The sequence below is a fragment of the Rattus rattus genome, chromosome 16 (genome assembly GCF_011064425.1).
Source record: "Rattus rattus isolate New Zealand chromosome 16, Rrattus_CSIRO_v1, whole genome shotgun sequence".
NCBI classification, from domain to species: domain Eukaryota; kingdom Metazoa; phylum Chordata; class Mammalia; order Rodentia; family Muridae; genus Rattus; species Rattus rattus.
The window spans coordinates 5723228-5740433 of record NC_046169.1 but is presented as its reverse complement, the minus strand read 5'-3'; the positions used below and the strand labels follow the sequence as shown (position 1 = coordinate 5740433).

General features: G+C 45.5%; 1 protein-coding gene across 1 annotated transcript in view; it reads left to right on the top strand.

The window, feature by feature from the left end:
- Positions 1-6765, top strand: part of LOC116885165 (microtubule-associated tumor suppressor candidate 2 homolog) — a 31936-nt gene extending 25171 nt beyond the window's left edge. The window contains exon 3 of the mRNA XM_032886381.1: positions 6232-6765. Within this exon, the coding sequence (XP_032742272.1) occupies positions 6232-6530 (299 nt within the window). The 3' untranslated portion in view covers positions 6531-6765. The remainder of the gene's footprint in view (positions 1-6231) is intronic.
- Positions 6766-17206: the final 10441 nt, after the last annotated feature.

Sequence of the window (17206 nt, the reverse complement as noted above, 5' to 3'; positions counted from 1 at the left end):
TTGCCCCTCTCTGGTCGAAGTATTTTTGCAGAGGACACACACTGACAGATCAGATTTTCCAGCCAGTGTACGCCCTTTAAAGGTTTTGCTTATTTTGAACAGTCCTAGAAAAGATCCCATGGAGTGAGGTAATCTGGTCTCAGAAAGACAAATGTCGAATGATCTCCTTCGTCAGAGGCTCTGCTTCTAAATCTTCAGGCGGAAGTGTAGTTCCCCACCCCTCAGGGAGCAAATTTCTCTTTGCAACACACAGAGACCATTATAGAAAACCACAGCCAATCAGAATGCAGAGGCATGGAGCCTAGTCCCAAGTTATCATGTGTCCACCAGCACTCCTGCACCTAAGGCTCAGGGATAACTGTGAAAGAGGGGGTGGAAGGATTGCAAAAGCCAGAGAGCCAGGGAATTTGCTATGGGATTGTGTCCCCTAGTGATACGGAAGCTACCCATAAAGCCTCACCAGCATGATGGCCCAAACATGACATGAACAAGGACGAAGACAACAGATAATGCTACCATGAATTAGGGCCTCAATACCGGACAAAGAACGACAGGCAGCTAAGGGATGCTAAGAGGAGGAGAAATAGTCTTTCCCAGGGAGACTTGGTTATCGAATACCAAGTAGTCAGTCCTATAAACATACATACATACAAGTAACATTTTATAGACTTAACAGGTTATATCTAGGAAATAAAATTTCATATATTGTGTTAGGGTTTTACTGCCGTGAGCAGACACCATGACTAAGGCAAGTCTTATAAGACAACATTTAATTGGGGCTGGCTGACAGGTTCAGAGGTTCGGTCCATTATCATCATGGCAGGATCATGGCAGCATCCAGGCAGGCATGAGGCAGGAGGAGCTGAGAGGTCTACGTCTTTATCTGAAGGCTGCTAGGAGAAGACAGAGGTAAACGGGTCTCTGAGTTTGAGATCAGCCTGGTTTACATATTGAGTTCCAGGCTAGTCAGGGCTCATATAAGATTTTGCACCTCCCTTAAAATATTTTAAAGATACGGATAAAAATTGAGTATTATGTATCAACGTGTGTGTGTGTGTGTGTGTGTGTGTGTGTGTGTGTGTGTGTATTATATCAACAGTTAATGAAAAAAGAGTGTGAATTTGAAAGAAAGCAAGGATGGGTAATTGGGAGAATTTGGAAGAGTAAAAGGCAAGAGAAGAATATTACAATCTCAGATATAAAACAAAAACATCACACTTACTTTTATTTTGTGTGCATGAATGTCCTGCCTGCATATATGTCTATGTACCTCATGCATTCAGTGCCATCAGAGGTCAGAAGAAGTGTCAGATCCCTGGAATTGGAGTTACAGAGGGTCATGAGCTACCGCGTGGGTGCTGGGAACCTAATGGGTCCTCTGCAAAAGCAGCCAGTGCTCTTAACAGGGGAGCCATTGCTCCAGCCCTGACGTAGACCTTGTAAGAGTATAGTGGCATGATATGGAATTGCATCCTTTAATAGCAGTACTGGGGCAGCAGAGGTAGGCGGATCTCTGAGTTTGAGGCTAGCCTGGCTTACGTATTAAGTTCCAAGGTAGTCATGGCTTATGTAGTAAGGTTTTTGCCCCCTCTCTAATATTGTAAAGATACGGATATCTCCTGAGTACCAATCATGATTCTATCTTAAGTCCGTGACTTGACTAGAAATAGAAATGATTCTAGTTTTCCGATATTTTATTGTAAAGCTTATTTTTGCTAGCGTACATCAATTATACATAGAATTGGGTTTCAGTGTGACATTTTCACTCATGCATATAATGTATAACATACTTTGATTGTGTCACTCCTCCACCCCAAATATTCTTAGACTTGTGATGTAATATTATAGCTTTGGTGAGCTGTAATTAACATCTGAGGCAAACAGTTTCCCCATTGGGCTTTCCTCTTCCCAGCCCTATCGGGCTGGCAACAAAAGTAACTAGGGTATCCATATAAAATGAAAGTGCAGCATTTACTTTTTCCAAGGCAGACTTACTTCATTTAATGTGATTATCTCCGGTTGCATCCATGAAAGTAACATAACTGTATTGCTCTTCATGGATGACAACATTGCACTCTGTGTGTGTGTGTGTGTGTCTGCATTTCCTTGTCCGTCCCTCTGTTATTGGACACCTGGGATGGGTTCATGCCGCCACTGTGAACAATGTAACAATGGACTCAGGAGGGCAGGTGTCTCTGTGATGTGTTGACCCCGAGCCAGAGGTGAACACCAATTGTGTTGGAGCTGAGCCCAATGGAAGCCAGATTCATTACTTGTTTTAATTACTCACTTTTGTTAAATCCGCTTTTCCTGTATTTGTCTCACAAATTATTGACACTTGCAGCTCCACTTTCTGCTGCATTCCCAGAATGGAAATGCTTTGAGGTGGGTCCATCATCAAAGGTATCCTAGAGGAGGAAGACTTTTAAGAGCTTTTTAGAGACCAGAGCTTCTTTCTATGGGTCCGTGGCAAATAGTTGCAGCAACACTGAATTCATTAAAAGGACTTTTTATTTTCATGCTTGTTTTTCACCAAAGACACGTGTGTGTGTGTGTGTGTGTGTGTGTCTGTGTGTCTGTGTGTCTGTGTATTTTATTGAAAATGATATTTTCATGCAGTGTATTCTGATCATGGTTTCTTTTCTCCCAGCCTCTCCCAGATCCTCCCCACCTACCCCTCTACCCAACTCCACACTCTTCCTTCCTTTCTTTCTTTCTTTCTTTCTTTCTTTCTTTCTTTCTTTCTTTCTTTCTTTCTTTCCTTCCTTCCTTCCTTCCTTCCTTCCTTCCTTCTTTCTTTCTTTCTTTCTTTCTTTCCTTCTTTCTAGAAAACAGACTGGCAAACCAAAACAAAAAAACAAAACAAACAAACCCAAATTTAAAAAAACACAAGAGATGCGCGTGCGCGCGCACACACACACACGCGCGCACACACACACTCTCTCTCTCTCTCTCTCTCATACACACACTCAGAAGCTGTAATGTGCAAGCAAAAGACCAGTAAATCCTATGAGAAAAAATAAGTCCACAAAATAGCCATTGAGTTTGTTTTGCCTTGGCCATCTAACGCTGGGCATGGCGTGTCCTTAAGTGTGTTTATATACCTGGTAATACTCCATTGGAGAAAATTAATTTTTCCTCTGTAAATAGTTGTCAACTGGAGATAGATCTTTCATTGGGGTGGGGGGGCTCCCGTATTCTTCCCCTCCCAGCCCTGGGGAACCCATCTGGCTTGAACCTGTGCAGGCCTTGGGCATGCTGCCACTGTCTCTGTACGTTCATATGTGTCCATCCTCTGCTGTGTCTAGGGGACACTGCTTCTTTGGTGTCTCCCGTCCGTCCCCTCTGGTTCCTCTCATCTTTCCTCTTCCACACAGCTCCCTGAACCCTGAGGGGAGGGGATTGACAAAGGCATCTCATGTCACCTTTTGATGTCCCTTCCATTAGCATTTATAGATTGGATTGTTTGAGTACTTTGTATATTCTATATTCTAGACAATAATTTTCCTTTTGCATGTGTATCTGGCAAAGATTTTCTCCCATTCTGTGGGCTGTCGCTTTGCCCGATTAAGTGTTTGCTGTGAAGAAGCTTTTCAATGTCATGAAATCACATTTGTTGGTTGTGGACATTATTTTCTGAGCAACCAGAGTCCTATGGAGCAGGTCCATGCCTCTGCCTACATCTTCCAGCGTGCTCCCTACATCCTCCCCTAGCAGGCTCAGGGCTTCAGCTCTCTTATCTCGATCCTAATCCATCAGGAGTCCAGTTGTGAGTCCTTCGCCAGTGCATCCATTCCCAATGTCTGGCGCACTCCTAGGAGCTCGTGTCTGCATTCTCCTGTGGATTCTTTGTTGTCATAATTACTCCTAGAGAGATGTGGATGGATGTCTGTTCGAACCTGATAGGGTACCACAGCGAAGATTACCCCGTCTTAGGGTTTTACTGCTGTGAACAGACACCATGACCAAGGCAAGTCTTATAAAGGATAGCATTTAATTGGGGCTGGCTTACAGGTTCAGAGGTTCAGTCCAGTATCATCAAGGCAAGAACATGGCAGCATCCAGGCAGGCATGGGGCAGGAGCATGTTGAGAGTTCTACACCTTCATCTGAAGTCTACTAGCAGAATACTGGCTTCCAGGCAGCTAGGTGGTCTTAAAGCCCACACCCACAGTGCCACGCCCACTCTAGCCAGGCCACACCTTCTAATAGTGCCACTCCCTGGGCAGAGGGTATGCAGACCATCACCCCCCCACAGCTCAGTGTGGTGAACCAATGAGTTCATTGGGCTTACAGACAGAGGGCAAGGGAGGAATTGCTCACAGAGTATGAAGGACTGCTAAACACCATCACAAAGTTCCACCCTGGCTGGTTAAGAACCAATGCTGTGCTGGGAAGGCCGACTTCCAGTTAGCCTTCTACTTCCTGCATTCTGTGTGTAGAATTCCACATGAGAACCTTCACGACCCTTCCTTTCTTCCTGGCTCTCAAGCCCAGAGGATTTCCACCTCTAGGTGGCACTGTGGGGGAACACGTTATGGCTGGAGGGAAAGGCCAAATGACAACCCACTGGTTTGAACCAGGCTTCTATCATCCTGTATGCCACGCAATCCTGTTTGAAGGCTTCTTCTCTGCAGCCTAGCATTGTGCTTGCCGGGCTGCAGGCCGTAGTAGCTCCATGACGCTTGCAATCACCTCTCTAAGTATATATTCACAGAATGTCTTCAGTTGTCTAGCAAACCAGGGGCCATTTTGGAACTGATGTTCATGATGCATTCCTGTCGCGTGCCCAGAAAAGAGGGTTTCCCCTGCTGTCTCCTGACAGCATAATGCCAGATGTCTTCATGCCCACTCTTTATCTGTTCTGTAAAGTATCCATTCTTGTAAGTACAGTGCAGCTGCAGAGGCTCTGGCTTCGTAGCACGACACGACCATCTTTACACTCCTCCCTGGCTGGGCACATAACTGGGAACTTAATGAAGTTTGGACTACCATAAAAACCAGTAATGGGAGAATAAGAGAAATCCTATCACCAGACTATACAGTGGGTGCCAAATGTGGGTTACAGCGTCATACTTTACCGAAGATACTGCTGTTCTCAGGGGAAGGTGAGGGCCTGGAGTTTTCCCAGTCAGTCATTGGGGAACTACAGTCTGGCTGACCCCACCTCAAAGCGATGGGCTTAGAAAAAGGGGTGATTTGTGGAACATATTTCTGTGAGGCTAATGGGTTCAAGCCTATTTCATGTTCAATTTTAAGGTGTATCTTGTTTTCCTGATTCTAAAATAACTCCCAACAACCGGTACCCTCTTTCCATTCTGCATGCCACACCCTTAAGCCTTTCCTAGGCCTTAAAGCGAGGCTAGTTGACTGTCCTCCATGCCTGGCTTGTTGTCTGAACTCCGTCCCTCTCCTGCTCAGACTGTGAGCTTCCCCCAGGGCCGTGGCTGCTGTGGTACTCCTGCCCCAGCCCTCTGAAGCACCCACCCTGATACCTTAAGGGGCCTTTCTCTCAAAGATGGGCTTTCTCTTTTAATATATTCTGTATCTCATGCTGTTCTCAGAAACTATTTGCTGAACTAAATTTCTACCACAATACAAAGTGGAGATGGCAGGAACGTGGAAATCAGGACACAGAGATGTGTGTATAAAGAAGCAATTGTTGATCTTAATAAAACCTCTGCTCGTTTCTAGGTTCCTATTGCACAGATGTGTCCCACATTTTGAAACCTCTTATCTGTTACAAAACATAACATTATCACGCTATAACTGATTAGGATAGGATTTATAGAATGGCTGTTATGCTGGTGTGATAAAATCTATTTATCTCGGGCATTATGTGGTTATGAAAATCAGACTTAAGAGTTAGAAGAACAGGTTGGGGATTTAGCTCAGTGGTAGAGCGCTTGCCTAGCAAGCACAAGGCCCTGGGTTCGGTCCCCAGCTCTGAAAAAAAACAAAAAACGAAAAACGAAAAACCCAACAAGAGTTAGAAGAACAATATCTGAGTTCTTGTCACCCTATTGCTTATCAATATTATGATTCTTATGAAGTTACTTGACCTTATCAGTGAAAACCAAAAAGCATCTTTAAAAAAAAAAAAAGATTGATTCGCTAGTGTGCCAAATTGGAGCCTGCAAGATTAGTCTATTCATGACAGACACGTTCTGCAACGTTCTTTATCTTGCTACGCACTGAGACTTTTCCTTTGGTTTTGACTTTATTTCAACAGACCTCAAGAGAGCCTCCAATTCGAATGCTGCAAAGTCCGGTCTACCGAAATCCGGACTCCGTCCTCCTGGCTACTCACGTCTCCCAGCAGCCAAGCTGGCGGCCTTCGGCTTTGTGAGGAGCTCCAGTGTCTCTGCGGTGCCCAGCACCCAGTCCCTGGACAGCGCACAGCCGGAGCAGAGCAGGCCGGTCACCCGTGAGTGGGGCAAAGAGGTTGAGGAGGTTGGAGGAGAGGCGTGTGCCCTGCCAGGGGCGGATGGCAGACAGGGGATACCCAGGGACCCCGTGTACTGTCCTTGATTAGTTAATTAAGAAAAGAACTCGGATTACTACTCGAATCTGTCATCTTTTTACCGTATCCTAATCACCCACCAAAGACAAACAGCCTATTTGACACTTCCTCAGTTACGGGGAGTTAATACTCTTAAAGAGGAGCCAGGCACCCACACTGGGCAGTTTACAAACACCTAAAATTCCAGATTTAGGCGGGCGATCTGATGTCTCCTTCTGGCCTCTGTGGGCACGACATGCATACAGTGCACATAAACACACAAACGACACAGATGTGCACGCACATGCGCGCACGCGCACGCACCCCCCCCCCCACACACACACAAATAATAAAGTAAATAAGTCTTTAAAAAAAATCACCCAGAGACTACTCTTATCCTTTATGAGAGAGTGTCAGGGCTCGCCATCTTAGACAACTTGATTTGGAGACATGAGCTAAAACTCACGAAATGCCTGAGTTTTCTTTCTTAAGATGAACACAATCTCTTTAATTATTGAGTAGGATCTGGGTTCTGAGGATGGTTTGAAGTAGAAAATCACCAGTCTCTCTGGAAGGCTAATCAATGAAAACGAGGGTTAATGTGAGAGATCCCCGGAACGTGCACTCAACATTGCGCTCCTGAGTGCTATAAAGTGTGTTTATACACATGGCCCACTTGATTATCTGCACCTGACGCGCATCTTAAATAAGATCAGAGTTGACAAGAGACGTTATTAATAACTCCTATAGAAACAGTCATCAGCCCGTCTCATGTTCCCCTGGCAAAGAGGGAGTCATTTTTTATTCATGGAGAAAGGAGCCGTCGGTGACCTGGGAGGTCAGGTTCCTGAGAAGCTATTTCTCATCTGAGATTAAACCTTATTGATGTCTGTGCTCCCTCCTCGGATCCAGACACTAATCACCTCCACCCAGCCATGGGAGTGAAAGTATGAATTTGTGTTTCTTTGTCTGTTTGGTTTTGGTTTTAAGGTAAGTTGCCCGTTTATAGCTGTTACTGTACGAAGCAGAAGCTTCTGTTTATAGTGAAAACAATGCCATCAGAACGGCCGTCTTTTTCTTGGCCGCCCCACTTTACAAAGATTAGCTTTTATCCCCTTTTGCTACTACACTGGTTCAGCACCCCATCCCTGCCCGTCCATTCATTTTACATTTAGGTAACTCTGATGTGAATGAGCGCTGGGGTCCTCCCCTCTTGGGGACTGGAGGGAGAGCTTAGTGATGAACCTGAGCAGTGATGGAGGCCGGCTGCATAGCCTGGTGGGGGAGGCACAGGAGGGCTGGGAATGGAGCTCTTCTTGAGCTGCCGGGAGTGCTCACCTGGCCTCCTGCAGGACCCATGCAGGCCACTGCTAAGCCACTGTGCTGCGTCTTTGTGGCGATTGCTCTGTACCAGAACAGCAACATTCTGTTTAAGTGTAAACGGGTACCGGTAAAGAGCAAAAAATCTGGAGGTGAAAGAGGATAGATCGAAAACGTGAGATTGGCGAACTTCCGAAAGCCTAGTGTGCTGAACTGGGAGAGGTTACTGCGTACCTTGCTTGCCTTCGGTGTGCGGTTTAAATTTTTCATAAAAGAGGTTAAAATCCTACCATCTCCATGGCTGGCTAAAATTACAGCTTTATCGAGGTGTAATCCATGCACCATGTAATTCAGTCAATTAAAGTATACAATTGAGTGTTTTGTTTTGTTTCGTTGGTCTATCTATAGGGATGTACAACTTCGAGATACTCGGTTTTAGAGCACTTCCCTTATCTCTTCCCCAAAGAAACCCAGCGACCCATTAATGCTCTCCCCCGTGTCCCTCCAGCGTCCAGCTCTAGATGTCCATTAATCTTCTTCCTTCCTTGCTTTTATAATTGAAAAAAGTTTTTCATACAATATATCCTGACCATAGTTTTCTCTACGCCAACTCTTCCTAGGTTCTCCTCACTCACTGAACTCACCACTCTTTCTTCAGAAAACTGGGAAACAAACAAACAAAAAATAACCAAACAGAGTAATAGAAGAAAAAATACAATAAAAACACACAGAGATACACATATATAACCCTCCAAACTGCCACAAAGTAGAAATCACAATCGTAGATTCAAAAGACCAATAAGACAAAAACTGCCCAGAGTAATATAAGACAGAATGTCCACATTTAATGTTTCCAGAAAGATCTTAGACACCTTTAATTTTTTTTCCTTCTAGTATTCTTGAGTTATAATGTAACAGAAAGCATAGTATCAGGTTTTATTTTTGTAAGTTTGCTTACTGTTGCTGTGATAAACACTACCAGCAAAAGCAACTTGGGGAAGAGAGGGTTAATTATAAGTTACATGTTCACCTTGAAGAAAAGCCAGAGTAAGAATTTAAGACAGAAACCTGGAGGCAGGAACTGAAGCAGAGACCGTGGAGGAACACTGCTTACTGGCTTGCTCTCTGTGGCTCTCTCAGTCTGCTCGCTCTCTCTCTCTCTCTCTCTCTCTCTCTCTCTCTCTCTCTCTCTCTCTCTCTCTCTCTTAAATGCATTTATTTATTCTATGAGTACACTGTAGCTGTCTTCAGACACACCAGAAGAGGGCATCGGATCCCATTACAGATGGTTGTGAGCCACCATGTGGTTGCTGGGAATTGAACTCAGGACCTCTGGAAGAGCAGTCAGTGCTCTTAACCACTGAGCCATCTCTCCAGCAGTCTGTTCTCTTATACAACCCAGGGCCACATACTCGGGGTAGCCATACCCACAATGGGCTTGCGTCGCCCACATCAGTTGATAATTAAGAAAAAACGCCCCACAAATGTGCCCCACAGGCCAATCCAATGGAGGCAATTCTTCAATTAAGATTTCTTCTTCCCAAATGACTCTAGCTTGTGCAAGTTGACAAAATAATGAACACGAACAGATAACATGTTATTTCAGTGTATAGCTATTTATATATGAAATGTACATATGGAGAATATATGCCATATATGAGATATATTCTATATTTTATATAAAACATACATATATATTTCACATGTATGATATATATGAAAACCAAATATGATATATATGAAACATATAGCGTATATTTTATGAAGTGGCTACTGCATCAAGGTCATCCCTTTCATCGCTTTGTGTAGCTCCTCTTGTCCATGTGTTGGGAATGTTTAGGACTTGATCTCTTAGCACATTTCATGACAGGATGGTTAGCTGTCCATACCATAGTTAGAGCTCCAGCGTCTGGCCGCGCTGCATCAGTGAAACTTGGTTCTGTTTGGTTTTAAGAGCTGCCACAGTGTGACTCTATAAACAGTAGAGCCTACCTACCATCTCTGCGTGATCTATGACTTTGACATCTTCATAATTGACCTAGGTTTAAAACCATCCATAGAACAAACAGGGAGCACTAATGGAAGTAACATACACAGAGTGTTTAGAATATGGCTTTGCACAAGAGTAGTTCTTCTTGGGCTCTTTCTCTCGGCGGGCCATGTCAGCGAAGTTCAGTGTTGACCGTTCAAAAACCCGGGTGGGGAAAAAGGCCACATTGGATTAACCGTATCCAATGGGGAGCCAGGGACATGGTCCTCACAGTCTCTGGTTGCGGTTAGGATAACGTTGAGGTCAGAGAGATGATGCTCACTCCAGTGCCAGCATTTTATAATCACCTATACATAGTAATCAATAACTTTCGAGGGTTAAAGTAAAACTTAGGGTCTGGAGAGAGGGCTCAGCTAGTTAAACACCGGCTGCTTTTCCAGAGGACCCAGGTTGATTCCTAGTAACTACAAGGTAGCTCTCGACTGTCTGTAACTCCAGCTCCGGGGGATCCAACATCCTTCCTTACCTGCCTCCATTGTCATCGGGTATACGTGTGTTACTGAGACATTTATGAGGCTCAACGTTGATTTTCAGGGGATTCTCTTATGTCAGGGCTGAAAGTTTATTTATCCTTTTGATATGTAAAGGAGGTTGTAGGGGGCTGTACCATGTCTTTATGCTGTGTAAGGAAATACAATTAGGTTCCTTTCTAAAAGGTGATCTTAGTCTAATCTGGTGGCATTTAAACCCTCTACTTAAAATAGAACTGAGCTGTCTTTATTTCTGTGGCGTTCAGTGTCTGACAGGGACAGGGTGGGCGTTTGCTTTTACAGTCTGTGAGGCACTTCATACAGTTTTGCATGTTGCTGGGGTCTAATTTCTAGGGTTCTGCCATTTACTTGAGTGTCTCAATTCAGTCTGGGTGGGCGAAGAAAAGAGGACCAAGAACAAACTCCCAAATGTGGTCCTAATTTTCTGTGGAAATGCAGAACTCAAACAAGCATCGCTGATAAGATTTGAGTATCTGGTTCCTTGGAATTCGTAACTGTATAATTTGAAGAATTCTTCCCGAGGAAAAGAAATAGTCATTTTTTTTTTGAGTCTTGCTGGTAATTTTCTCAGTGATTCCCATGCATTCTTTTCCTTCCTCTTTCTCCATGCACATTTACAAAGAAGAACATGAGTTTTCCCCCCGCACGTGACTTGCCATCACTTTGGTGGAAATCTGCTTTCTCTACTGTTCAATGGTTATCCTCCTGACTCAGACAGACTGGGAAAAATCTGTCAGGAATCACATTCTCTGTCGAAGCTTTATAAAGGTCATATTTTTATCATTCAAGATACTTCATGAATCAAAGATACCTTGAGCTATGGAAACAGCAGTTAAAAAGAGAAATGCACCACCCTCACGTACGTGACAGCACTGAAACCTGGGGGCTGATATGTACAAGTCATTTAACTTTAGTGGACTCAGATGTTGCTGTGGTTAGGTTAAGTGTCCATTAGAGACCTTGTGTCACTGGCTTTTGCCACTATTGGGAGGTGGGACCCAGTGGGAGGAAGTTGGGTCATTGGGGACGCGTCTTTAGAAGGAATATTCTAGCCCTGGCCCTTTAATTCCTCCCGTTCTTTGTTGCCCTGAGGTAAATACCTAACCTTAGATGCATGTTCCTATATGCATAGATGCAAACCCTGGAAACCATGCACAAAACTCCACCCCTTTTTGTGGGGCTGAGATCCACAAGCACTTTATCAATTTTCCCAGCTTGGTTCTCAGGTCCTTCATTGGTGAAGCCATTGGTCTTTCATACAACTCAACTCCCCTCTCAATGATTCTAAAACACAGAGGTGTACTTAAAATAGGGAGAGTCATCTGGGAAGAGGAAATCTCAATTGAGAAAAATACCTTCATAAGACTGGCCTCTGGGCAAGTCTGTGATTATTATTATCATTATTATTATTATTATTATTATTATTGTTGTTGTTGTTGTTGTTGTTGTTGTTGTTCTTGTTGTTCTTGTTGTTGTTGTTAATGATGGATGTGGGAGGGCTCAGTCCACCACAGTTGGTATCAGCCCTGGACAAGGGTCCTGGGCTGTCTAAAAGGCTGAGCAAGTCATGGGGAACCAGCTAGTACACAGTGTTCTTCCATGGTTCCTGGTTGAGTTTCTACCCTGATGCCCTTCAGTGGTTGACCGTGGTCAGGACTTGTAAGCCAGATAAACCTTCTTTTTTACAAGTTGCCTTTGGTTTATTACGGCCGTAGAAAGCCAGACAGGGAGGGCTGTTTATTCTGTTTCTATTATGTCACGGAGCTATAATGGAGCATCAGTAGACGACCAGACCAGGTGTTCTGGGGCTGTTGCCAAGCCGTTCCTGTGTTGAGGGGTGATACAAGGGCATGGAACTCTAGTTTACCTTGGAGAACTCTGAGGCATAACTGTGAGATGACTTTCCACAACTCTGCCTCTGTGGCCCCAGTACCTCTACTGTGGGACGGCTGTGTGGGGATCACCTAAGATACCCACTTATCAGGAAATTCAACACCCACAAAGGTAATGGGAACTCATGGGAAAACAAGCAAACCAATAAAAAGGAATTAGATGCGTTTCCTGTGCATCATTTTTGACCTCCCTACATAAAGTGAGCCTGGGTGCGACATAGTTGTGATATGTCTGACTCTTCCCAAAGGACCTAGTGAGAACCCAAAGCCCCCATAAAATAGCTAAGACATTGGGACTTTGCTCCTTAGGTGGGGACCCACTAATCTTGGTTTCCATTTCTTTTCTACAGGACAGCATTTCCTTCCCAGTCGTGTTGCTTTCTCCCTTGTGTGCTTTCTTTGTCCTCCCCCTGTGGATGTGCTCTGTTCAAAGGAAGAGATACTCTCAGTGCACATGCAAGGTTACAGTGTGTAGCCTTGTCTAGCAGCAAGGCATGCTGTAACCATAGCGTCTGTGTTTCTCTGCTGCTGGCCCCAGTGGAGACGTTGGGTGATTGACACCTCAGTCTGGCCAAGGACTCTTTCTGCAGTTATGCTAATACGGGCACCACCTACAGCTCAGAGCCTGGGGAGTATGGCCTGGCTCTTCTCTTTAACCATCAGAGTCACGTGGCACCTCCCTCACTTTCTCTCTCTGGTGTCTAGGGTCAGCTACTGAAAGGGACAGTAGGTGTGTGAAGTTGTTATAGGATATTTGAACCTGCTTCTAGTTAGGGTGTGGCTCAGCCCTGGGCACACCCCTTTAATCCCTCTGACTGGAATATCGACGAGCCCTTAGTACTCACCTTCAACCCCAAACAATGAAGGTAAAGTCAGTGTGCAGGTGGAAGCAACCATGTTTGAAAGAGATGTGTGAGTGGCAGGAAAAGCGGCCAATCAGAAGAAGATTTTACAGAGTAGGATATGCCCAGCTCTCAGGAGAAGAGAGGAAAGGGAAGCTACTTAAGGGGGAGACAGACAGTACGGGAGGAAGTACAGTGGAGTTCGCGGAGAACAGCACAGTGGAGTTGAGAGGGAGAGTGGAGCAGGGAGAAGGAGGCAGTTTTTCCGGGAGAGTTTTACAGAGACAGAGTGAAGAGAAGCTAGACACAGGCAAAGACAGGAGGTGCGAGAGAATGAAAAGGAACCAGAATATTAGGAAACATAGGTAAGAGTTAGTCTGAGGCTGAGCAGAGAAATTCAGAAACCGAGAGAAGCCAGATTGAACCTGTCAGCTTGGAGAGGAGTTTGACCAGCCAGCTGGAGCTCAGAAAGACCTAGAAACGGTGAGCTTATTCAGCAGTAAGTCTCAGAGGCTGAAAACCTTCTAGGCCTAGATAAGATTATACAGAGGCTAGACGCTTCCAGGACTAGACCTAGGTTAGCAGATAGAGGCATAAGCCTCTCAGACAACAATTAAAACAGGAGAATAAAAGTTACTTTTATATTCAGCCACATTCCTGCATGGTAAGTACATATTCATACCAACTTACCACAGGTTTGCCCAAAGTGGGGTGAGGCTTTTGATCCCCCTTTACCCCGTCTAAGTATGGTCATCTCTCTGTATCTACAGGAATTGGACCTGAAGATCCAATTGACCCTACACCAAAAAATACTTGGGGGAAATGCATTTGCATCAAATACATACTGACATTTCCAGTCATCATGTTTTACATATCATTGTAAAACAGATTTTTCCAGGGTCTTGTGTGTCATTGTGTACTGTGATATGTGGATCTGGACGGCATGTGGGCGTTCTACACGAGCACTGTGCCACTGTGTAGACATTGGTGTACTGTGTCCCGGAGTGGGTCCCCAGCGGAAGAGCAGCTGCCACACAGCCACTGCGACAGAAAGCTGAGACTCAGGTCCTCCTCTCAGCAGCATGTTTTAGACAGCATATTTTAGAGCGTGTGTGTGTGTGTGTGTGTGTGTGTGTGTGTGTGTGTGTGTGTGTGTGTGTGTGTCAGGGAGTTGACAGGCCAGACAGTTTAAAGCATGAGCTGCCAACTCCCTTTACTTCTGACCCCTTTGATTAGAAAATGGAAAATAGTAACACATCCCGGGCATTGTCTATCGTGAGGTGTGTTTCTAACGGTGGTGGAGGTGGTGGTGATGATGTGGGAGACATCTCTTGCCTCCAGGAAGGCTTGCTAATGAAGGCAAATGAGTCTGGATAGACCCAGTGACAATGGATTCCTTGGGGGGAAACCACCAATTAGGCAGGAGGGCCAGAGCAGACGCTGCTGTACACAGGTGCCTGTTAGTGTGTGTCTAGGGTGGCCCTGAAAGTGTGGGGAAGCAAATAGGACATGCTTCTCTGCTGGGGTCTGCATACTTTGCCAGGTTCTCTAGATTTTCTTTGGAACATCTTTCACAAGGCTGCTGGGCATCCTTCATAGCCTGGTTAGTGTCTTTCGTGTACCCTTAGCTGTGCGATTCTTCTGGAAGCTCCTGCTTGCTGTCAGAGATGGCGACGGGGGTGAATCTTTGTAACTTTGATCCCATCCAGGTAACCACATTGGGAGGAGCAGATTCAAGCAGGACAGGTGTGCAGACCCGCCACCCTCCCCTCTTGAGTTAGGGGTGGGCCTGGGGCTGGAGAGACACTCTGGTGTACACACCAGGGTGAGAGGCCCTAGATGTGGCTTTGGATTCAGGGCAGGAAAAATCTGTTTGTGTAAGACAGCCTGAGCTGCAGGATCAAGGATTTCCCTTGTTGAGGCCCAGCGCCGTAAACTGACATTATATTGCCTTGATGAGTTTACAGGAAGCCGAGTTTAGTTGCCCCAAACATATGTGGGCCTGTCTGTGAGTTGAGATGCCCTGTGAGCAGTCTCTGGAGGGCAGAGGGTGGGGATGTTTGTGTGATGAGGATGGGAGTTTGCTGGACCCTGGGTATAAAATGGACGTGCAAAGGACTGACCACCAAAGGAGAGTGGTACCCACAGTTCACACAGGCAAGGGTTGGTTGATGTTGCCTCATCCAGACCACAAATCATGCTGTAAGGGACTCCTGGAGAATACTCGGGAGGGTGTTGCTACAGTGGTGGTAAGACTCAGGAGACGGTGAGGCAGACAGAACAGTGGCTAAGGGGATCTGGTATCCGGGTCCTGGCCTATTTCCCTACCAACCAGTCACAGAAGTCCTGTGGGCACCCAGTGTCCTCTTCACATAGGAAGTGAGGTGGTGGATGCCTGGGTGGCTCTGTAGATCTAAGGTCTCTGGTTCCGTGACTCCTTCCTGTGGTGGACCTTCTCAGAAGGTTCCAGACTTTTCTTTGTTCATGTTTCTGTTCAGAAACTGTAAGGAAAGACGTCACACCCAGAGAATACGGACACTGTAGTCTCTATGCAGTTCTTCCTTTCTCCTCAGAGAAGGGGAGGCCCCCCATGGATATCAACCTGTCTTGGCATATCAAGTTGCAGTAAGACTGGGAACACTTCTATTGAGACTAGACAAGAAGTCCAGCTAGAAGAAAGGGATCTAAAGGCAGGAAACAGATACAGCCCCTGTTCCTGTTGTTAGGAGTCTCACACGGAGGCTGAGCTGGTTTAACTGTTACCTATGTGTAGGTAGCCCAGGTCCATCCACGTATACTCTGGTGGTTCAGTCTCTGTGGGCTTAGTTGACTCTGTGGGTTTTCTTGTAGTGTCCTTGACCCTCCGGCTCCTTCAGTCCTTCTTGCCTCTCTTCTGTACGATTCCCCTAGCTCCTCCTAAGGTTTGACTGTGGGTCTCTGCATCCGTTTCTATCAGTTGCTGGGTGAAGCCTCTCAGGGGACAGTTATCTGCAAGAATTGCAGAATATCATTAACAGGGCCAGGGGTGGGCTCTCTGTCATGCCACGGGTCTCAAGCTGGGCCAGTCATGGCTGACTGTTCTCTCAATCTCTGTCCCATCTGTACCCTTGGACATCTTGCAGGACACATTGTGGGTCTAAGGTTTTGTGGCTGGGTTGGTGTCCCAGTCCCTCCATTGGAAATCTTTTCTGGTTACAGGAGATGGACATTTCAGGTTCTCTCCTCTCCCCAGGAGTCTTAGATGGGATAACCCTCATAGATGCTTGGGAGTGTCCATCGTCCTAGGTTTCTAGCGCACCCCAGAGATCCTACCCCAGATTCCAGTTCTTTCTCCCAGTATGGTCTCCTTCTGTTCTCCCCCCTCCCCACTCGATCATTCTTGCTCCCTTCCCCTGTCTCTATGCTACCAAGTTCCCTCCCTCCAAATACCCCAATGTCTGTTCCATTTCCCCTTCTCAATGAGATTCAAGTGTCCACCCCTGGGCCCTCCTTATTATGTAGCTTCTTTAGGACTGTGGGTTATAGCCTGGTTATCATGTACTTTATGGCTAATATCCACTTATAAGTGAGTACATATCATGTTTGCCTCTCTCGTCTCCTCACTCAGGATGATCTTTTCTAGTTCCATCCATTTGCCTGAAGATTTCATGATGTCATTCTTTTTAATAGCTGAATAGTATTCCGCTGTGTAAACGTACCACATTTTCTTTATTTATTCTTCCATTAAAGAACATCTAGATTGTTTCCAGTTTCTGGCTATTATGAATAATAACAAGCACAGGAGAGCAAGTATCCTTGTGGTACAGTGGGGCCATCTTTTGGTTATGTGCCCGGGAGTGGTATAGCTGGGTCTTGAGGTAGAACTATTCCCAGTTTTCTGAGAAACCGCCAACTTGGTTTCCAAAGTGGTTGTACAAGTTTGCACTCCCACCATCAATAGAGGAGTGATCCCCTCGTTCCACGTCCTCGCCAACATGTGCTGCCGCTCGAACTTTTGACCTGAACCGTACTGATGGGCAGAAGATAGAATCTCAGGGTCATTTTGATTTGCATTTCCTTGATGACTAAAGACATTGGACATTTAAGTGCTCCTCTGTCAGGGAGACTCTG